The sequence below is a fragment of the Pipistrellus hanaki genome, assembly GCF_964339955.1.
Source record: "Pipistrellus hanaki genome assembly, chromosome: 3".
NCBI classification, from domain to species: Eukaryota; Metazoa; Chordata; class Mammalia; order Chiroptera; family Vespertilionidae; genus Pipistrellus; species Pipistrellus hanaki.
Genome location: NC_140505.1, coordinates 152808738 through 152831116, shown reverse-complemented (window position 1 = coordinate 152831116; position 22379 = coordinate 152808738). Strand labels below are relative to the sequence as shown.

General features: G+C 37.4%; 1 protein-coding gene and 1 long non-coding RNA gene across 2 annotated transcripts in view; one reads left to right on the top strand and one right to left on the bottom strand.

The window, feature by feature from the left end:
• LOC311619475 overlaps window positions 1–22379 on the top strand; it is a 375387-nt gene that overhangs the window by 20035 nt on the left and 332973 nt on the right. The gene's annotated exons all lie outside the window — the stretch shown is intronic.
• The window catches only part of SYT10 (synaptotagmin 10), a gene marked incomplete at its 5' end in the record, with an annotated part of 58910 nt that overhangs the window by 1341 nt on the left and 35190 nt on the right, over window positions 1–22379 (bottom strand). Inside the window, 3 exons of the mRNA XM_084877879.1 lie at window positions 2644–2773; window positions 5432–5603; window positions 8673–8793. Coding sequence (XP_084734005.1) covers window positions 2644–2773; window positions 5432–5603; window positions 8673–8793 — 423 coding nt within the window. The remainder of the gene's footprint in view (window positions 1–2643; window positions 2774–5431; window positions 5604–8672; window positions 8794–22379) is intronic.

The following is a 22379-nucleotide window of genomic DNA, read 5'->3' as shown; positions in this document are numbered from 1 at the left end:
GCAAATGGAAGCCACAAGTGATGAGGAATAATTTCTTTCAGTCCCCAAATATTATGTGTATTTTAAAAGTTTAGTTACAACAGAATAAATTTGTGAGCATCTAGGTAGAAGTAACCAGATTCTCTAAATGATGCTTTAGTCTCTGTCCCACCAACTTACCCAACTCTGGAATTGTTCCCTTCTCATTTTAATCCTTTCTCTGGCAACAAAACACATTATTACACACGCATCACTTTCCCACAGTGCAAAATCCAGCCAGTTCTTAGGTCTCTAGTCCATATGTTCTGTCTGACCATTGAATGTAGGTACAGGAGTTGGATAAAAGGTGCTGTTTGCTGGAGAAAGTATATTTACATGTTTTAGTCCACTTATCCTCTGATACTTCACTGCTAGAAAAATATCTGGGATCTTCTGATATCCATATTGTAGCTTATTCTTCCGGTATATCCTACAATGCCTGACACAAACACCTGCCAAACCCATTACTCCCCTTTGTCAGATACATGTATAACTGCTTATTAGTCATATGTCATTATCATATGCCCTGGGTTGCACACCATATGCCCTTTCATTAAAGTTCTTGCTCACATTTCCTCATTCCTCTTTACATAGTGCCTGTGAAGTCTGAGGGGCATGCATTTCCATTTTCACTAACTATGGAGAAATGCAGCTGTAGGCAGAGTGGTAGTCTGCCCAGGAAAATCCAGGCAGAGAATGAGAATCCTCGTCTCCCCTTCAGTGCGGTTCTTGGCCCAGCAAATTTTACTCCCATGCCTAGATTCTTAGAATTAATATATATTTTTCACCCAACCAGCGTGTACCAGGGGTCACTGGTTTGATTTCCACTTGGGGCACATACCCAGGTTGTGGGCTCAGTCCCCAGTGGAGAGTGAGCAGGAGACAGCCCATTGGTGGTTCTCTCTCTCCTCAGTCTTCCTACCTCTTTCTCCCTTTCCCTTCATCTCTCTCTTTAGAAAAGTCAATAAAAACATATTTAAAAAATAAATCAATATTCACTTTTCAATCCGTAAATAAAAACAAAGATGAAAATCAGGAAAATGATCGTAAGCAGTAGAGTAAACTTTATACTTTAGACAAAAACACTGTTGAAATAAAATACAACCTTCCCAAGATTCACTGAACTATTCAGAGGATATACTTGTCTCTCTGTCTGAACCACTCTAGGGGAAAGTGCTGTGTACAGGTGCATTTCTGTGAGTGTCTAACTTTTAAGTGATAAGGTGAGGTAAACATGTGAAACATACACATATAGCAGGTATCTTCCCCCCCCCCAAAAAAAATATATTTTATTGATTCTTTACAGAAAGGAAGAAAGAGGGATAGAGAGCTAGAAACATCCATGAGAGAGAAACATAGACCAACTGCCTCCTGCACACCCCCTACTGGGGATATGCCCACAACCAATGTACATGCCCTTGACCAGAATTGAACCTGGGACCTTTCATTCTGAAGACCAACGCTCTATCCACTGAGCCAAACTGGTTTTGGCTAGCAGGTATCTTTGATGACAGTTCACCTCTGTTGTCTGAGCATGCAATATTCACAACACATTCATCCAGTTTTCTCTATAATGTTCTGAGTAACATGGCCAAGGTCACATTTTTGTGACTAAGCTAAGATTAGGACCTGAGCCCACTGGCATTTAGTAGTTAATTACATTTTACCCAGAGCCAGAACAAGAAGCAGAATCATATCCACAGAGAGATAGCAATCCATCATCCAGTTACCATGTGGTTATCATAACTGCTCTTTTTATCGAATTGTGTGAATTCCATCATCTGCCACAAATCCTTCTGCCAACATGCATCACCTTTCAGTTAACCAGGTCGTATAAACAACTCACTCTGTGACTCTTCCAGAGGCTCCAGCAATTGCTTTTCCATCTAGCAACATGCAGTGTTTCAAGTAGACTGACAATTAACTTCAGGCTAAAAATCCTGACAGAAGCTGGTACTGATACCCATTCTGGCTAAATAACTATTATTATATTCGAAGCTAACACTGCATCACACTCAGGGCAAAGTAATGGCAGAACTTAGGTTAGAGTAACTCGCCCCAAGCTTCTCCAATATATAGTCACACAGCACAGGCGCGCTTTGGTCTCAAACAAGCGGACGCCTCTCTATTTAAAAATCTGTGAGCACTTTCCTTCCTGGCCAGAGTTGGGCTAGATAAACCTGTCCTCTTACATAGATAAGTGGTATTCATTGACAGGACCTCCAGCTAAGGTTTCTGGAGAAGTTTAGGTGAGGTGGCAGTTTTCACAAAAGAAAAGCACCGACATTCCTTTTCCAGTTAGTAATGAATTTACTGGAGGGCCCCACCGTTCATTGGTGTAAGTTTTCCCGCTATGGAAAGAAAATAATAGACTTGCAGTTTTTAGGGGATTACTGTCCAAAGGAATATCAAGCCCAGAAAGTTGAGCGATTTTGGAAATCTAACAAGACACACAGAACTTTGAATACTGGATGACAGAGTCTGTGGGGCAAAGCAAGAGAAACATCTGTGTGGTGTTTTTAAAAGAATAGGTGAATATATAAAACATCAGAGAATGGTTAGCAGATAGCATACTTAAGCAAAAGAGATTTTCAATAGGAATAGATGTCAGGGAATCACACTCACCTCCAGCAAGGGGTGCCAGTGTGTTATTGGTTTTCGGTGATAGGCCAGCATTTCATTCCAGTGGTCTCGCCCAAGGCCCTCAGCGTCCAGTCCCGTTCTGCACACTCCTATGACCTCATTGTGTCCCACCCTACAATTCAGAGAATGTTCCATGTTCATTTCCATATTCAAAGGTACATGGAGTCTCACACATCTTAGCAGAATTTTAAACATATGATTTAAACAATGGATTTTGTGACAGGTTCTAAATGATTTTGCAAATCAAACTACTCTAGGGCAAATAAAAAAAGTCTTAAGTAAACTAAAAGTTACTAAACAGAAGCAGCATTAAAAAATGAATTTGTAAAGGTGCCCACACAAACCATCTTAGTGCTCCGTGACTTGAGCAGGCTGTACCATAATTAACAGTATGAATGAGGAATGCCAGCTGGTCCTTACCTATATGATGAGTTTCTTTCTTGGAAGCAATCCTATTAAGTGATGTGAATCACAATCTTGTTCTTTCTACAAGGCTTAGTGTTTTGTAATGATGCTCATATTTCTCATCAAGACCTCAGTATCCACTTTTTTTTTTGTATAAAAGAGCATATTTAATTGACTCTAAATGATGTGTCAGTGACTATTATCCTTGTACTATAATTAAACAGGGCAGAGCTATGTTCAATACCACAGATTTATCACTGCATAGCAGCAGAGCATACTGAACAACATTGCTATTTTCCATTCGTGTCCTGTTTTTACAGCAACAAATCAAAATAATTACGACAGTTAATAGTTTGGGATCTTATTATATACCAGACACTGTTTTAAGTAATTTAAAGGTACTGCCTCACTTAATCCTCACACCAAGACAATGAGTGGCATCACCATCATCTCATTTTACAGACAAACAGCTAGAAGTCCAGGGACCTGCCTGCTTAGTAGAAGGTTGAGGCAGCATTTGAATTTAGACAATTGACTCAAATGTGCAAGTGGTTAGGTTGCTTCTTAAGACTGGAGTATAATTTAAAGGCATTTCTAAAGGTTATTTTGAAAGACATCTCTAAGAAGACTTAGAGATTATTTTTAGGACATTTCATTGCTTTCTTCCTGTCACTGATATCGGTTTTTATATTTACTATCATTTTCCTCAATATTAAGCTTCCCAAACAAATATACTTTTAAAAATACATTTTTTTCATCCTCCTGTTTTGGATATTGTCAGGATCCATTTCCCTAAACTTATCTGAATGATAAATTCTCCATTGGATCTACCTACAATCACTGGGGTGAGAAATCAATAGGAGTCATTTTCTTCATTTTCTAGGTAAAGCAGGACAAGGACTCCCAATGAAAACAGCACAACATGTTTAGCATTTGAAATTTCAGCTAACTCAAGAGTTCTCTTTTTTCTTAGGTAGGATAGCTTTCTTTGTAAACTGTGATATAATTTAATTTCAGATATTAGATGATACATTTTATTTTACACTGCTTCATTTTGTTAACTCTGAGCCAAAAGATAGCTTATTAATTTCTCAAGGTTAGAGGGTCCTGGTTACTACCATTTTCATGATCCTATATAGTGGACTCTCTTATATATAAAATATTTACATATGTGTGTTCCATTCCACTTGTGTTATTATTAGAACAAAATAAATGCAACAAGATACTGTCTATTGCTGATAATTTTGTAGGTTAAACATACAGTAGTCCTTTCCAAAAAGAATTTATAAATATGAAAAGCAAAACAATAGGAAGAAGTATAGAGCAAGGACCAAAGAAGAGTTATGAATATTTAAGGTGGGACAAGAGTTCAGAGGAAGAAGGGGTGGGGTAGCAGAGAAAGACAGAAGTGGTGACTTGAGCAGGGCTGTAAGGCATGGGCGGGATGAGATACACAGAGCAAGATGATACTATCTCAGGCAAGGGGAGGGTGGGAAGATAAAAGGTAAGGGCTGAAGTAGGAGGAACCTTCAGAGCTGTACCTGAAGGTTTGCAATTTCCCTCATGAAAGGAGAAGTGACTCCATGTGTGTGAGCTGGAAGAGCTGGCCACCCAGCAATGTTTTAAGATAGTGAGAGCCTCAAGGCTGCACTCCTATGGCCACGGGTCAACCTCTCTTAATGCTCACTGTTCACAGTTCCATATTATGCTGATGTTATACAAACGGGAAAGCAAATCCCCAAGAGCCACGGTCGGCAAACTGCGGTTCACGAGCCACATGCGGCTCTTTGGCCCCTTGAGTGTGGCTCTTCCACAAAATACCACGGCCTGGGCGAGTCTGTTTTGAAGAAGTGGCGTTAGAAGAAGTTTAAAAAATTTGGCTCTCAAAGGAAATTTCGATCGCTGTACTGTTGATATTTGGCTCTGTTGACTAAAGAGTTTGCCGACCACTGTCCAAAAGATTGCATAACTTTCCCTTTCACCCAGCCAGTTAATGATAGAGCTCTGATAAGGATCATAATATTTATATTCCAGCCCTGTTGGGAAAACAAACTCCGTGGGTTTTAATTTCTGTTGTCACTGTCAAAAGGCTTCACACAGTACTGTCTATAATGTGCTCCATACTGCGTCTGTGTACCCATTCTTTCTCCAGCCCCAGGTGTCCCATTCTTCAAGTTAACAGTGACTTCTTTTGGAGAGGAAGAAGAAAAAAAAAAAAGAAAAAGAAAAATTATAATATGGAATAAATGAGTTTTGAATGAATAATGTTTTCTTCTTCCAATGGACATTAAAACCGCTACAGTGGAATATGGTTTGCATATAACTAAACATGACCGTTCAGCAGTGAGTACACAGATACACATACCTGTCGTAATCCATGACCGCGATGGACAGGCTGACCTGCTCCACATTCTCCGGAGGGATGTCAAAAATAATGGCCTCGTTGTACACAGGGTTTAGAGTGTTTTTCTTTGTAGTTGTTTTCCTCTTTTTTAATCTCCGACCCTCACACATCAGAGACACTTTGACATAAGGATCTAGGAGTGGGAAGGTAATTTTGTTAAAATACAAGTAATGGTATGAAGTAGAAATAAAATTGCTGTTAATTATTACTAAGAAAAGTGGCACTTAAGCTATTTAATATTACCAGTTTTAAATCCAAATGACTTATTTGGGGGCAGTAGACTCACTAGGACGTCTTACTTTAAGTAAAAGCATTTATCTTGAATAAACTTGAAAATAATTAACTTGATCTCACTATTTGTACTATAACAGAGAGAACTCACTCGTTTCTCAAGAGCCAATCCAGAGCTAGAGTGAGTCTTTTAGACATAGCTATTTGAGGACACAGTGTACTAGCAGTGATTTCTAAGGAATAGGATCCTAACAAGTAAGGATAATTATATTAAAGTTAATTTCTTTCAAAATAATTTAGAATAAGAATACTAAAACGTATGAAAGAGCAACACTCTATCTAGACCAGTATATATAATCATATCAAGTAGAAATTAGAAAGCAACAACTATATACAATAGCTGGCATTTTCTGCAATCATTGGAAAAGATACTACAGAGGTCTGATTTTAATCATAGCATTAGTGCTTAATAAAGATCTCAGATTGAGAAATGATTACTACACATAATTATCAGATGCTCAAGAACATACAAAAAGAGGGCAATATGTGCCTTAAAGATGGCCACACGGAAGGTTTCTATTATGATATTGTTTATATGATGCCAACTGGAAAGAGAAAAATTTAGTTGGGTTATATTAGTCTCTATTGTCTTACTCCTGACACCTTATGTAGAACAACTGTTACAGTACTATAGAAAGTTATATAGTATTACACAAAAGTTTCTTTTAAAACCTTCACTTTTTTATAAAAAGAAGGCATGGCTTTGGGCGGGGGTATTGGCATGGTAGATGGTTAAAACAATCAATTTCTAAGCTCTATCTTTATGTTTTTTATTTTCTGGTCACCCTCCAACTTATAGCACCACCACTTTTTCTCTTTACACCAATGTAATAATAAATCTTATTTCCTTAGAATAGACCAAAGTGATGGAAATATTAATTTAGTTGAGCAAATTAATATTTTTGATCTTTAGAAAAATGTATCTATGTATTTTATAAGCATATCCTCCATGAGTTATAAACATATCTGGTGGCTAGAATTGAGGTATGGAGAAGAAAACAAGGTGAAAGGGCAATATTCAATGGCTGTTTTCTATTTATTTTCATTTATTTATTTTGCAAAAAAAAAAAAGTATATATTTAGATTTTTCAATAACTGGAAGTATATTCTAAGGAAGAAGCTCATTTTTGTGATCTATTTTTGTGTATGAGCCCCTAGGCCAAGGCATTTCATTAACAATGGGAACAAGGCCTGGGTTATCCTTCCATGCCCCCATCGTGTCTCTGATGACATTTCTCTACTCTCCTCATGACAAGGATAATTTACCGGTTCCTGAGTTGATTCACAAGTCTTTTGTGAGAATTAATGAGGTGGTGTTCTTAAAGCACGCACTCATCTCATAAAAAGCCTCATATAAATAAAAAGTAATCTTGTACTTAATTACAACTTTGATGTTGTTTGCTTGTCTCAAAATTGGATTTCTTTTGATTCGTGGTAGAAAGAGAAGAATAAATAATAATTTGTAGTACACTATTTTTTTTTAAATTTTTTTTGTGAGTACACTATTTAACTTAAGTTTTCAACATTTGTTGACCCAATAATTTTTCTTGGGTTATTTAAAAATAAATGTGGAATTTACTTACTTTTTTCTACATTTGTATATCAACTATGTATTGCAAATTAAAAAAAAAAAAAAGAATAGGCCCATGAACTCAGACAGTGGGGTTATGAGAACCTGGGGTGGGGAGCAGGAGTGGGCTGGAAGGAGTCAACAGGGGGAAAAAGGGACATATGTAGCAATAAAGATTAGAAAAAAAAGACCAATAAAATGGCAACAAATACAATAAATAAATAGTAAATCATGACATATTTCAAAAGTCAAGATGCTAGAAAAGGATATGCAATAAGAAGTCACTCTGTGTACCATTCTAGTATTTATTTATGCTAATATTAGCAACATGAACATATATCCTAAAAATTCCCATTCTTACATAAAATGGAGCATGATATCCATATTTACATTTGCATCTCATTTATTTTTATTTATATACTAAATCCTGTCCCCCTTTCCACACTAGAATTTAGTTTCCTCAGGCTTTTTGCAATGCAAATTTAGGGGATATTTTTGTTCCTAAGAACCACAACATTATAAATTGTCCCCATATCATCCTTTGTTGTAGCTCTATTACTATTTATTATTTCTGTTCATTTCAACCAACGGTCACCGACCTCCCTACTCTTAGTTTTCTTTCCCCAGAGTATGCCAAAGGTCACATATTCAGTTATAAATAATCCTCCAGAACTGCAATGATGGAAATGAAGGGATAAAAGAACAATGTGGCTTTAACACTAACAAAGTTAGCACAAAAAAAATTTCCTTCAAGAATGTTTTTAAGAAACTTCAAGAAGCATTTATTTATTTTATTATTTCTTTCCATCCCCTAGAACATACTTCCAATTATTGCCTAATTTTTAGTTAGGTAGTAAGAATGCAAATGCAAATAGTGTTCTTGAAACCTGGTTATTCCTCTGCAGATCAGGTTAGGGAAATAAATTCAGTTTAATTATGTCTTCAAGTAGTCCCCAGACATAGACTAATGCAAGTTCCAAGTACATGCCTTCAAGTCCAAGAATCATCTTTTATAAGCAAGTGATTAGCTGCAAGTAGGGAAGTGGATGGTAAGTCACATACTTTTCAGAAAGAGTTAATCAATAGAGGAAGAAACAAAAATAAGAACTCAAGTTCAAAGTCAATCTATTTGGTAACACCTTTTAAAATTTTGTGATGATAATGCAAATAAAAGAGGTTATTTGGAGCACTTCAGTTGGTAATCTCTTTTTCCACTTTTATAGTACCCCAATACAGATGAATGAACTCATTCATTCCATCGCCACACATACTTTTGGGTAGGTACATGGACTATTTTATTCGGCAATGTATCTTTGGCTCACTAACCACTCTTGTGCATACCTGATGCGCCAGTAATATCCATAGCCTTCAGATTTCTGCACTTGATGACTGTCAATGTCATACGTCCAGCAGTTGGCAAATAACAAAGGGAAAACATGATTTCACCCAGGTCTACGCTTTCCTAGAAAGGCAATTGGTAATGTTAGCAATTTCAAACATCAGAGAGTGAATACAAAATGTAACTGAAGGGGTTAAGTGAAAAATCACTTTAATAGAATATTTGAATGCTATTTTAAATTGTTTTATTGAGGATACAAATAACATTGTGAGAAAGCTGTTCCACGTGGAGAAAGAAAAGAGAATATATGCTATTTCAGATGTTTTCTTAACAGCTCTACTTGTATTTTTGTTTTTAAAAGTATATTTTTATTGATATCATAGAGGAAGAAAAGGGATGGAAACATTAATGGTGAGAGAGAATCACTGATTGGATGCTCCTGCACAGCCCTTATTGGGGATCTAGCCTGAAACCCGGGAATGTGCCCTGATCAGGAATTGAACCGTGAACTCCTGGTTCATAGGTTAAAGCTCAACTACTGAGGCATGCCAGCCGGACTCCACTTGTGTTCTTAACAGGAATCTCAAACTTAATAAAGTCAAAACCAGACTGTTGATTCCACTCATTTCCCATTGTCTTCTGAAATGAATGCCTCTGTCAGTATTTCAGCAAATAGTTGCATAATTCTTCAGAGTCTAGAGCCAAAAACCTAGCAGTCACTTTTATTCTTAGCTTTCCCTCATGCCTACATCCAACCCATGTCTTATCTACATTATCTACAAATGTATCCCAAATTACTGAGTTTCTTTTCAACTATATTACTACCATTCGAGCCATTATCACCATTTTCACCTCTTATCAGGATTATTTCGCCTCTAAAATTGACCTCCCATTTCATGAGTTAATCTTCATACTGTGGTCAATGAGGTTATTTATAAATACAAATCGAATTATTTCACTTTCCTACTTACGGTAATACTATCTAAAGGTATTATTTATCTGGCATATAAGTGGGATAACTATAAATCCTGGTGTATCTGGGAAATTCTGGCTTTCTACCTATTGTCTGGTGTAATTATTAAGAACACCCTATTTTATTCTTATATATGCTTTTGAACAATGCATTACAAGGTTGTACATACAGGGCCCTGTGTGATCTGGACCACGCTTATCTCTCTAACTCTATCTCATGGCTCTCCCCTCAGCTTACTCTGATGCAGATACAAAAGCCTTTTTGCCTCTTTTTTTTTTTTTTTTTTTTTTTTTTTCCTTCTGGTGTTCAAACAAATGAATTTTGTTCTTGCTTTTGGTCTTGAATTTTCTATTTTGTAAATCTTCACATGGCTGACTCCTTTTCACCATGCAGGACGCAGCTCAAATAGCATCTCTCCCGTGAGGCCTTCCCCCTTCCTATCCTACATTCAAGCTACTCACAGATCCCTCACATTTTTTTCCCCCACAGAAGTTACCATCATCAGAAATTATCCTTGAAATTCACTTCTTATTTCCCTGGTTCCCACATATAAGAGCAGGGTTCTTGCCTGTCTTATTTTTGCATCATACTGAAGTGGCTGATGCATAGCTAGCTCTCAGTGCACTTTTTTGAAGGAATGAAAAGATTATTAAGTAACCTGGATAAAAAAAATGACCTACTTTGTTTCATTTATAAACTGTCCACAGTGCCCTGATATAGATGTATTTGCTGTCATTGGCGCATAGATTGTGGACAAATGAAAATGAGTGTGAACAATGTGCATTTAGGATGCTTCTCAAAAAGTCGTTTACAGGCTGAAACTGGTTTGGCTCAGTGGTAGAGTGTTGGTCTGCGGACTGAAAGGTCCCAGGTTCGATTCCGGTCAGGGCCATGTACGTTGGTTGTGGGCACATCTCCGGTAGGGGGTGTGCAGGAGGCAGCCGGTCGATGTTTCTCTCTCATCGATGTTTCTATCTCTCTGTTGGTTGTGGGCACATCTCCGGTAGGGGGTGTGCAGGAGGCAGCCGGTCGATGTTTCTCTCTCATCGATGTTTCTATCTCTCTCCCTTCCTCTCTGTAAAAAATCAATAAAATATATATATATATATATTTTTTAAAAAGTCATTTACAGGATTTAATCAAATCATTCCTAGTTAAGACACTGTGTTGGATTTAATTTGGGGGAAATAGGTTGCTATGCATTTAGGTCAAAGAACTAGGCTCTCAAAAATTGTTCACGACAAGCTATTATCATTTATTAGACATATTCTTACAGATCAGGTTCTGATTTATGTATCCCCATTTCTTTACTCATGGTCTAGAAGTGGTAAAGCCAAATAATTAACAGAATAAACTTTGAGTCAGTTAAACTTAGTTTTGACTCCTGTTTTCTGCTTCTCACCTGTGAGATCCTACAAAAGTTAATTACTAGTAAGCTTTGAGTCTCTGAAACTTCTTTTTAAATTGAGGGAAATCCCCATACCACAAGGGTTTTAATCCACATGCTCTAAACAAACCCCAACTTATTTAACAGTATCTGGCATATGGTAAAAGATGCTATTCATTGCTGTATTGCTATTACATGGAACAGTGCCTTAAACATATCAGGTGCTCTGTAAGTACTGGATAAATAAATAAAAATTAATAAGATGAAGCAATTATTATCTTTATTAAAAAGTTATATCCAACTGGGTTTCCTCTGTGCTATTGGATTGTTGCAGACCCAAAGTAGTGAGCAAGACTTAATAGGGAGGCTTCAGGGAAAACAGCTTCCTGCCAAGGATTCATTCTTTACACCACCAAGCAAGTACTGAGTATTACTTCCGGTAGGTGCTACAGACACCAAGATAGATGTGGCAGGATTCTGCCCTCGGAGATCTCAGTTGAAAAGGAAGAGTAGTCTGCAAAGGGCAAATAAAATAATTCTGAATTCTGTCTTTATCTGATGAGTCTCTCCCTGTTTCACTTTCTCTTTTTCCAAATGCTCTTTTAGGCTTAGTCAAGAGGCTGAAGCTTCTTGTCAGCAGCCATCCCCCTCCTGCATTGGGTATTCCTCCTCCCAGGAACCATCAATGAGAGCCAGCATATTGTGTTGTCAGCTGGTAAAAATTATGAATGTAGAGCAAGGTACCAAGTTCCACCGAGAAACATGGGGGTGAGCGGTGGTGATGGAGGAGCAAGGAATGAAATAGGAGACACGATCTCAGAGAAGAAATGCTTGGACTCCAATGGGAAGTGCACCAGGTGCAAACTCGAAAAAAGTGTGAAGAGGCACCCAAAGGGATTCGTAAATAAGACATTTTCATGTGTCTGACTGACATGGATTTACTTTTACACATTAAGCAATCAGAGGGAGTAATTTTATACTTCTCTGGGTTTATGACATGCTTACTAGCTGAAACAAAGCAAGTTCATCATGTTTGGTCCTATCTCTCAAAGACCCTTCCTATGGATCCAGATGCAACATAATGTTGACGGTTATTAACAGGTATTAGTAAACACAGAGTCTAAAGTGAGGAGTTGACCAAAGAACTAGCCCAAATATATGGAAAACAAAAAGCATGTTCTCTGAGCAGCTCTGATTAACAAGCTAGCTTTATGCCTAATCCAGTAATAAGAAACCTACTTTAATATTTAAACTACATGTAGTCAGGAGTTTTTTGGGGTTTTTTAATTGGAATGAACTGGGTGGTAAAAATTGATTTATAACATGCATCCATGATAATTGCACAAAAGTTTCATTCTTCAGTAGACTAAATGATCCTTCAGGAAGTATAGCTGTGGAAGAACTAGTACTGCCTACATACTGAAAAGGGCAGAATGCTCTCTAAGGTAAATGCCATTATTCTTCCACTTTTAAAATCTGGAAGCGATCAAAGGGATAATCATGAAAAATGAACTTAATGAAGAAAAATGGCTATGGGACCTTAAAAAAGGTCCTCCAGCAGATGTAGCAGCAGAATTCTGGATTTTAGCCACAGTTCTCTGAGCTGGTATGCACTGATCCCCAATGCCCACCACCGAGTCTGTCCTGGTTGATGGCCCAATTCCAGGGAGCCAGTCAAGTTCTAATTGCTGCCTCTTCTCTCTCTGCTCCAGACCACTATGGTTTATAAGGCCACACTCAGTCTCAACAATCTGGAACCTCTGTTGCCTAACAAAGAACCAGGAAATAAGTTGAACAGTGTTTAAACAACCAGCATAAATATATTTTAAAAATTATGCAGTAAATAAGCCTCTTATTTAAGGAGACTATGTCATTTCTTATTCAACACCCATTTACTATTCTTTTAGACAAAATTCTAATAAGAATGTTTACTTAGTATTTCAATATATATCAGGTCAAAACTCATACGGAATGGGAGGTGGGAAAACTTATAGCTTTAGATCTAGTGGAGACAGAAATAAATGATATCTGCAAAGACCCCATACATATAAAAGAGAAGCCAATATTCTGAAAAGAATAGCAATCTAGGTCATTTTGTATCATGGGGAACTAACATTAATGCCTTAGCAACTTACAAACAAGAGTTTGTTACAGACTTGAAAAGAAATTAATATTCAAAATGATGACTCTGAGTCATCAAGCTAAGGGAAAATATCCTAAATGTTCTGTTCAAGAAGGTAGAGACATGTACACTATTTTTTACAGTTTTTTTTTTTAAATCTAAAATCCTTAAAATGTTTGAAGTAATTTTGGTCTACAATGAAAAGCTTTGAGTTTCTGAAATGTTTCTTTATGGGTAATTTTATTTACTGTAATTCTATATAAATATGAACTTTACATAGTAAATTTTAAAACACTGGTATCTTTGGGCAAATAATAATTTGAAAGCTGGCTATAAAGTCTAGGATATAGTATTCTAAGAACTTTCTCTCATTTCAGACACGCTAATGTATTTGATTGAACATTCACCCTGACCCAGTCTTCTGGCTGGGTCAATGTCTATACATTTGATTTCTTCACTCTGGCTCCACAGACAGAGCTGGGTGATGGGTTATTGTCAACCTCACAAACAAAGAAGTCACAGTGGTAAAGTAGCTTTGTTCCATGCACTATCCCACCAAAATAAAAACCATTTGAAAAATAAATTGGTACACAAATAGTTGCACTGTACATCCTATTTCAGAACTAACAGAACTAATAGCAAGCTCGAACTGCAGCAATTGAGTGTAAAAGACCCAGAGAAGGCACACTGAGAGCTCCATACTCCAAGGTGTGATAGCCACGGGAAGTATTCCAGGAGGAGAATAATCGTTACACTGGAGCTCAAAAAATTAAACAGATGGGATTTAGGGGAAGAAGAGGAATAACGATGTATGTGAGAACTATAGTTAGTAGGAATGGTAAGAACATTTGAAAAATGTCTGAGAAAGCTAGTTAGAATGGAAAAAGATAGAAGAGGGAAGGCATTGAAGTAAATCAGTGTGGGAAGATGCTGGCTGAAGAAAGGTTTGAATTCAGTGATATATTAGAAAGTAAAAATCATTAAGACTTATTGGGGGAAAAAACACACACCATTAAACAAGCAGTTGGTTGCCAAGGTGACAGCAGCCATCACATCCATTTAGCACCCTAAATGCAGCCTGCCTTCTACATTTCCTGGTTGGCAAGAGAATGAATGGTTTTCCACATGCTGTTAAACAATGAGTTACTAGAGCAAATGAGATTCTTCATCACATTACTCTAGTCCTTCATCCACCTGTTCATAAAATGAAGCTAGAGTGACATACAGACTCAGAAAGTTCTACTGGATTCAAAGGGCCCTAACATTTTTACTTCTCTCTGATGCACACCACCCATTTGCCTAAAAAAGATTATGGCATTTAACCTTGAGCAAAATGCTTAACCTCACTGGATCTCAGCTTTTTTGGTGTAGCATGAGGGTGCTCAAAGAGATGAACTAATTTATCTTTAGTTCTAAAAGTTTTTCATTTTAAGCACTGGCAAAATGAAGATTAATTAGCATATACAGTTCAGGCATGTTCAGGAATGTAGGGACATGCATTTTCAAGCCCTGTTTGCTAAAGAATTGGTGTAGCTTCATCAGAAAGACCACAAAGGATCAACTGGTGCTAATAACTTGATTTCAAGTTCAAGAGCAGATAGTCATACAAAATGGGTATCATCCTGATTTCCAGATGATGCACTGTTAGCTGAGGAGGATGCAGTCCTTAAGGCAGAGTGCATCCGGGTTCATCTGGTTGGGGATCATAAGGAAAGACCTTACAAGATAATGAATGTGATTATCATTTATATTGTCTCCTGGCCATGCTAAAAATCTCAAGGATGTTGCTTTTTAATCTCTGATATGTGTTGGAAACACGGGGCCTGAAATATAGAGTCCACCCACCTCCACATTACACATGTGGTTCTTAAGAATCTGGTCCCTATGTGTTTTTCTACATTCACCTTACAAATTTCTCGTGATGTTTCCACATCTCCAAAACTCTTCCCTCTAGCGATATCAAATGCCATGTCAGTCTCTAAACATTTTTTTCATTCATTAGCATACTCGTACTTATTGAGAGCATCCAGAATGCCAGGCAATGTTCTTGTTATTGGGGGAACACTGATGATCAAGACAAAATGTTTCTCCTTATAAGGTGATTTAAATAAGTCATGTAACCTCTTAGGATATCAAGCAATAAATCAAGAAACAAGCTAGCAAAAATACATGTCTGCTTAATTTTACAGTACATTCTTTTTTGTTTGTTTTTGTTGATTTTTTTTTATCCATTGTTGCAAGTGATTTTAAGAGAAATTCTTGGGTTTTAATTATAGGAACAGAGATAAAAAATGTATCCGATTCGTCCCATGAGGATCTCAGAGGACTTCAGGGTAATTAAATGCGTGACATTTAATCTGAACCTTTAAGAATGAGGAAAGGTAAAGGGAATTAAAAAACAGAAGGAAATGCATATAAAGAGGCTTTGAGGGTTGGAATGTCCCGCAAGAAACAGAAGGCAATCAGAGACCACAGGCTCTGGCAATGCCAGACCACAATTTAAATGGCAACACACTGGCCGTATTCTCAGGACCCCTCAGAACACTTATTCAGGTCAACCCTGATTTTCTCTGCAGTCAGGATGAGATGCATTTCCATAGCCAATAACAACTTCCTGGGTAGGTTGCCTTTAGATTTAAAAGGGCTAATCTAAAAAGAGAATGTATGTCATGGGTTTCATTTGCTGCCTGACACATAGTAGATATCCAAACGTTACTTTTTTTTTTCTTATTTAAAGCAATTCTTCTGGGGTTATTGACTGGCATAAGGTTGATGCTTAATACAAAGTTTATTGAATGAAGAAGTGAATGAATAAATCGAAAAAGCATCAGGTCTGATCATGACTTCAATGGCAGTAGGGATGGCTGCTCAAAGAGTGAAGGCTACTCAGTAAGCAGGGGGACAAGTGAGCAAATTGCAACACTGTTTGTGGGTGTGGTGGGCTTTGTGAGTGGGATCCCTGAGAGTTGTGCAAGGGCATGTCTGTCTATTGTGGCCCTGAGAGTTACAATACACTAACAGTCATAACAGTTCTGAGCCATTTAAAGACATATATTTATGGTTTGGGGAGCTGAAGTTAGAGTATACTTATCGATTAGTTTTATTGAACTTTATTTCTCCACAGGTGCCTCTGGTCTAGTGTGACTTGGCATACTGTGTGCTGTCATTCCATAGCACATTGGCATTTCGGAGCCAAATGTATCCCTCAGGTGTGTACATTGCTTTTTGTCTTTGAACATCTGACCACCTCCTCCAACCCAGCAGCAGAAGCTGTCTTGTGAGTCCGAGAGGCACAGGAGAAGGAGGAAGCTGTTTGATATGCTTCCTACCTTGGTATACAACTAGGAAGTGTAATTAACATTTTAACATAATTAACCCTTCCTCACTTTCTAGCCTGCTTCCCTCCTTTTCTTTCAAAGAACTCCAGTTTCCACACAGCACTTCCTCCCTGCCCTTTCTTCTCCCCGTGATTCTGATTAAATTAGATTTCATCCTGTTCAATCAGGGTGGGGTCCGAAAGAGGCAAAGGAGGGTTCTCTCACGAAACTTAGATTCCTGGAGTTTTCTATCACATTTCCCTTGATGGCTTTTTTTCCTGCCATCTCCACTTGAAGACAGAGAAAATGCTACCAGGTTCCCTTCAGTAGGACCTGCTTGTTTTTCTGCAAGAAGGAGAGATGCCCTTTGCATTAAGCATATACTATTAGGAATTGTGCTTGGCCATGTACACAATCCAGGTGAAATTTTCTGAACTCGGGGCAGAAAAGGGCAGAGAACACCGCAGTGTCAGAGACCGGGTAATTACAAACCCCAAGGAGCATTAAGTGATTAACAGCCGCAACTCAGAGCAATTGTTGCCAGGGATGCTATTTAATCCTGCCATGTGGCTGCTCAGTGGGAGGACCATTTTCAGCTCCAGTGCAAGCAGGAAATATCTCTGCCTGCCAAAATGGTTTAGCTCTTATTCTATCCCACACCGCTGTGGACTTCGCCACCGCCAGCCAGGACGTGCTCAGGTTGTAGAGATAGAGCTGAGACCTTTCCTGATTTAGCAAATCAAGTCTCATAACTACCTTGATATAAGGAGCCTGAAGCAGAAAGGGGCCTGAAGCAAAGCCCAATTCAGACACCAGGACAAGAGCAACCTAGGATATAAGATAAGATGACCAGACGACCTGCTTTTGGCAGGACAGTCCAACAATTTGTCCCACGGCGTTTTAAAAAGAGAACCGATTTTTGGAAAGAATCTTTCCTGAGGACACAAATCTGATGAGAACTCTTCCCTTTTATCATACTGGATAAAATATATCTTTTTTTAATATATTTTATTGCTTTTTTGGAGAGGAAGGGAGAGGGATAGAGTTAGAAACACCGATGGGAGAGAAACATTGATCAACTGCCTCCTGCACACCCCCTACTGGGGATGTGCCCGCAACCAATGTACATGCCCTTGACTGGAATCGAACCTGGGACCTTTCAGTCAAACCAGTTTTGGCTGGATAAAATATATTTTAAGCTTCTTGGTGAGCGGGGCTGAAGGCTTATTCTCAAACCTTAATCATTATTTATAGGTAGGGGCATAGAAACTAGTGTAATAAACTGCACTAGTATACAGCTCTCCTTGGAGCATTCGATGCTTTTAAGTGCCTTTACAAAATCCCTAACGAAAAGAATCCTGTCAGTATTGCTGGACATAACCTTGGGCTGGATGAACTTGGCTTCACAATTCTCGAGTCTACCTTAAATTGGTTCACATGGCTTCACTCCTGCTCCCCAAAGTCTATTCTTCACTTAGTAGCCAGGGTTTATTGATAATGAGACTACGCTAATTTCTGATCAAAAGTCATGAATAATCTACAGAGACATTCAGAATAAAATTCAAAGTTTTTTCCATGTCCTAAGGCCTCTCAATAATCTGACCCTCAGCTGTCTTTCTGATCTCATCTGCTATCACTCTTATCAGAGGCTTTATCTGACCACCCTATCTAGGCCTTACTGCCACATCCTATCCCCTACTCTGCCTCATGTTTCTTAAAGCACTTGCATTCATTGGGCATATTATGTATTTCCTTTGTTATTACATGTCTTCTTTCTTACAAAGTAGGACTCAGAGAATGGGGACATTTTATGTCCTGTAACATCCAGGAGTGTGGGTGGTAAATAGAAAAACTAAACAGAAGTTGGTTGAATTGATGAACTTAAAATGCTTCTTCTAAAATACAAACAAAAAACACAGGCTTGTTCTACAAGTGGACAGAGCAGGTAGCAAGCCTCTATTACAAATGTTTGTTTAGCCATTATTTTCTCTGGAAGAGCAAGACATAACAATTGCTTCTCTCCATATAACTAGGTCACAAGTTAAACATTTGCAGTCTACTTGGTATGATAGCAATCTATTTGGCATAATTTTCTGCTTTTGTTATCCATCTATGCTCTTCTATAGTCTGGTATTTGATAGGTGCCTACAACATTTGTAAAGCATCCCTTTATTTACCATGGGGTATGGGATTGCGCACAGTTTTAAAAAATTAAAAGCACCCCCGAAAACATCAATAAAATTGATGTTCGGTCAGTAAGATCTTTGGTTTACTTAGTTTATGGAAAGACCTCATGTAATATATGCCATGGTATAATCTTTTACATTGTTCTATTTTATTCAATTTCAAGATTAAGTTAAAAGAGTACAGAATAGCCGAAACCAGTTTGGCTCAGTGGATAGAGCATCAGCCTTCAGACTGAAGGGTCCCAGGTTCGATTCCAGTCAAGGGTATGTACCTTGGTTGTGGGCATATCCCCAGTCAGGGGTGTGCAAGAGGCAGCTGATCAATGTTTCTCTCTCATCGATGTTCTAACTCTCTATCTCTCTCCCTTCCTCTCTGTAAAAAATCAATAACATATATTTTTTTAAAAATAGTACAGAATAAATATCTCTCACTCATTAAAAAATATACCAGGGTATACTTTTAAAAAATTTAAATGTTAGGGTGAGATATTTAAGACATGAAAGAAATGGGTTTATTAGAAATCAACTAGGTAGCAAATAGTGTTTTTTTTTATGTGCAAGATTATGACACTTGCAACTTTAAATTTTACAAAAACTTTGTGTTTACTTCAAGATATCATATGGATTTGATATTATTATAAACCTATTTTTTTAATGGATGAAGTAACAAGTTCAGAAATGCTAAGCAGCTTACTCAAGTCAGAGAGATAGAAGGCAGCAGAGCCAAGATTCTAGTTAAAGAACACCCACTTCACTTTCTGGAGTTTCCTCTTCCCTTCTGCACCCTCCCTAATGGAAATAGTGCTTCAAAATGTTACCAGTCAGAGAAGGAGACAAAATTGTTTTTATCATCTTAGATGTCAAAGCTAGCAGATGAAAATTTTTTAGAAATTAGAAAATCAGTGACCTGATTTACAGGAAACTGTTTAATGCCTTCAATTATGGAGGAGAATATTTTGAACATTCACACTTATAATTGAACTGCATATTCTTTTCACTGTTGCATGTTAATAATTAATGACTAAACTAGTTACATGCAAGAGAGATAGGTTAGCTCAACAGTACCTTTAGAAATATACTAAACTCCTAAAAGTTGCAACACATCATATATTATTAAAACAATGTGGGGCTAAAAAGCTTCTCCTTTTATCCTACAGCCTCTAAGTTGTAAAATACTGCAAGATGCAAATGATCCAGTTATTTCCCAATTATACGGTTTTCACTAATTACATTTAAGAGAAAAAACATTGCCTACAAATTTCCTGAAGTAACACTGATATACTACCGCTTGTTTGAATGATGCTCAGAATTATTGCTTAGTTATCCATGAATTTAGATAAAAATTGTTAAGATGGATTTTATAAGATTGTAAGTTGTAAAGATCATGTATATATATGTTGTCCTATCATTAACATTTTATTTAATTAAAACTATATTAAGTATTCTGTGATTTCAATTCTGTAAGTTAAAAGTTGAACTTTCATGTTAAAATAGTCAATCCTTTCCAACTCTTTTTAGCATGGTAATATTTTTATATAAGTCAAGGCAAATAACACTGAACTAAGAGTTAAAGGTTTAGAGCCTAGTTTTTTGTTTTTTTTTAATCATCTGAGTGAATTTAAGTGATTTTTAAAACTATAAAATGGAATGATCACACTTGAACTCTACCAGTTCTATAATATGCTCATATGATCTAGACATTAAGACTTCTCAAAAATTCTACTCAGCTCATATCCATGAACTTTTAAGTTAATATGAAAACACTCCTGACCTGTTACAAATCTCATGCACTTTATTCTGAGAACAAGATCTCAGGGCATTGTTTAAGATTTATTTATTTTATTTATACACAAGTCTCCCAATTTAGGTGTTTTATTGTACAATCCAAAAGCAACAAATTGGAGATGTAAAGAATGCAGGAAACATGTACCTTTTTAGTGGAGATAAAACAGTGTAATAGAAGAGCAATCAACAGAAATAAAAGCTTGCCTGTAAAATGTATTGTAATGGTTACTGGTGCTAAAGATCACCACTATTAAGAAAAGGTTAAATTATTCAGTAGATTCTACTTAAAAAGAAGGGTCAGGTATATTATTTTAGAAGTAGCACTGAAATTTTTATTTTAAATTTCTAAAGTAAGACAACGAATAGATAAATCTGTGTTTTAAATCCTATAAAATTAATGTAAAATATTTTTCCAGGTTGTTCTAAATAAATAATGTCTTATTCTTGACTGAAGTCTAAAGTTTGAACGACAGGAATTCCAGCTTTTTAAAAATTCTGATGAAATGTGACTTTCCAGTTTAAAGACTTCATTTGAAATTTTCTGTGTCATGAAGATTAGGAGGGTTTAGCAATGGTCATGGCTCCCTCTCACTTTCTATGGTGGAAGAAAAGACTTGTCTTGATATCAAGATTTTAAGGAATTAATTTGGCGTCTCCCAAGGTAATAAACACACAGAGTATCACAGTTACATGGCACCATCCTAGGTGGTTAAAGGAAGTTAACCTGATTGTAATCAGGAATATTTTTCTTTTTTCAGGTTATTAGTCAGGGATCCAGGAGGGAGCAGAAGACATGCACAGATTAGAGCAGCGTTTTTCAACCACTGTTCCGCGGCACACTAGTGTGCCGCGAGATGTTGCCTGGTGTGCCGTAGGTGCAGACAAGACAAGAATTTTATAATTTTTCACTATTTTGTTTACTTAACATTTCATAATAAAGTAATTATAAAATACTTTCTTTGTGTTTATTTGATTCCTATTCAAGAGAATTACTTTATATATAGTCAATATAGGCACAGAGTTAAATTTTTTAACATTTTCTAATGGTGGTGTGCCTCGTGATTTTTTTCATGAAACAAGTGTGCCTTTGCCCAAAAAAGGTTGAAAAACACTGGATTAGAGTAACTCCTTGGGACCTAACCAAGGGACCCTTTACAGAGATGTGAGCAGGGAGAAGTAAACAAGAGTTGGTGCAACTGTCCTGAGGCTGGTGACAGGAGAGGCTGTAAGGACCCCTAAGTCTGAAAGGGCAAGGGAGAGGACAGTTACCTGGATTCAAGCGAAAAGTCTACTCTGAGAAGAACTACCTCAGGTGAAGGACGTACCAGCCCGGGGTAATCTCACAGAGGAAGATCTGAAGAGAATACATATCCAAATGTCATTCTCCTCCTGACCTCACATCTCTGAAGAGGGCAGAGAATCTTGGCACCAAATAAGGCAGCCTCTGTGGCACCAAACAGGGAAGAGAACAGTGGAGAGTGAGCCTAAAAGGCACACAGAAGATACCCAGCATCCTTAGCTCCTGAGGTTTTAAAGGTGCACTTTGTAAGAGCATGTACAGACTGGTGAAGGAACACAGAGGAGGAAGTGCTTAGTGGAAAGGGAAGAGTCAAATCAAGGGCATGCTAGGCGACATGAGTCACAGAGTTACAGCATACAGTAACTAAAAAGATTTAAATTACTTCTCACACAAAACCTTCTGACCCAAGTAGAAAAACACAACCTACAGGTAGCTCTTTCTCTAGTAATAGGACGGCCATTTTTAGCACCAAGATATACTTTCCTACTTAAAATGTAAGCTACATCAACAACCTAAAACATATCCTGAGATATCATTCTACTAATACTTTGCAGTTAACATACAGTGAGAATTTACAAATGTCTGGCTCTGTGCTAAGGGCGTGTCTTATTTAGTTTATTTAACAAATATGGTTGGCCT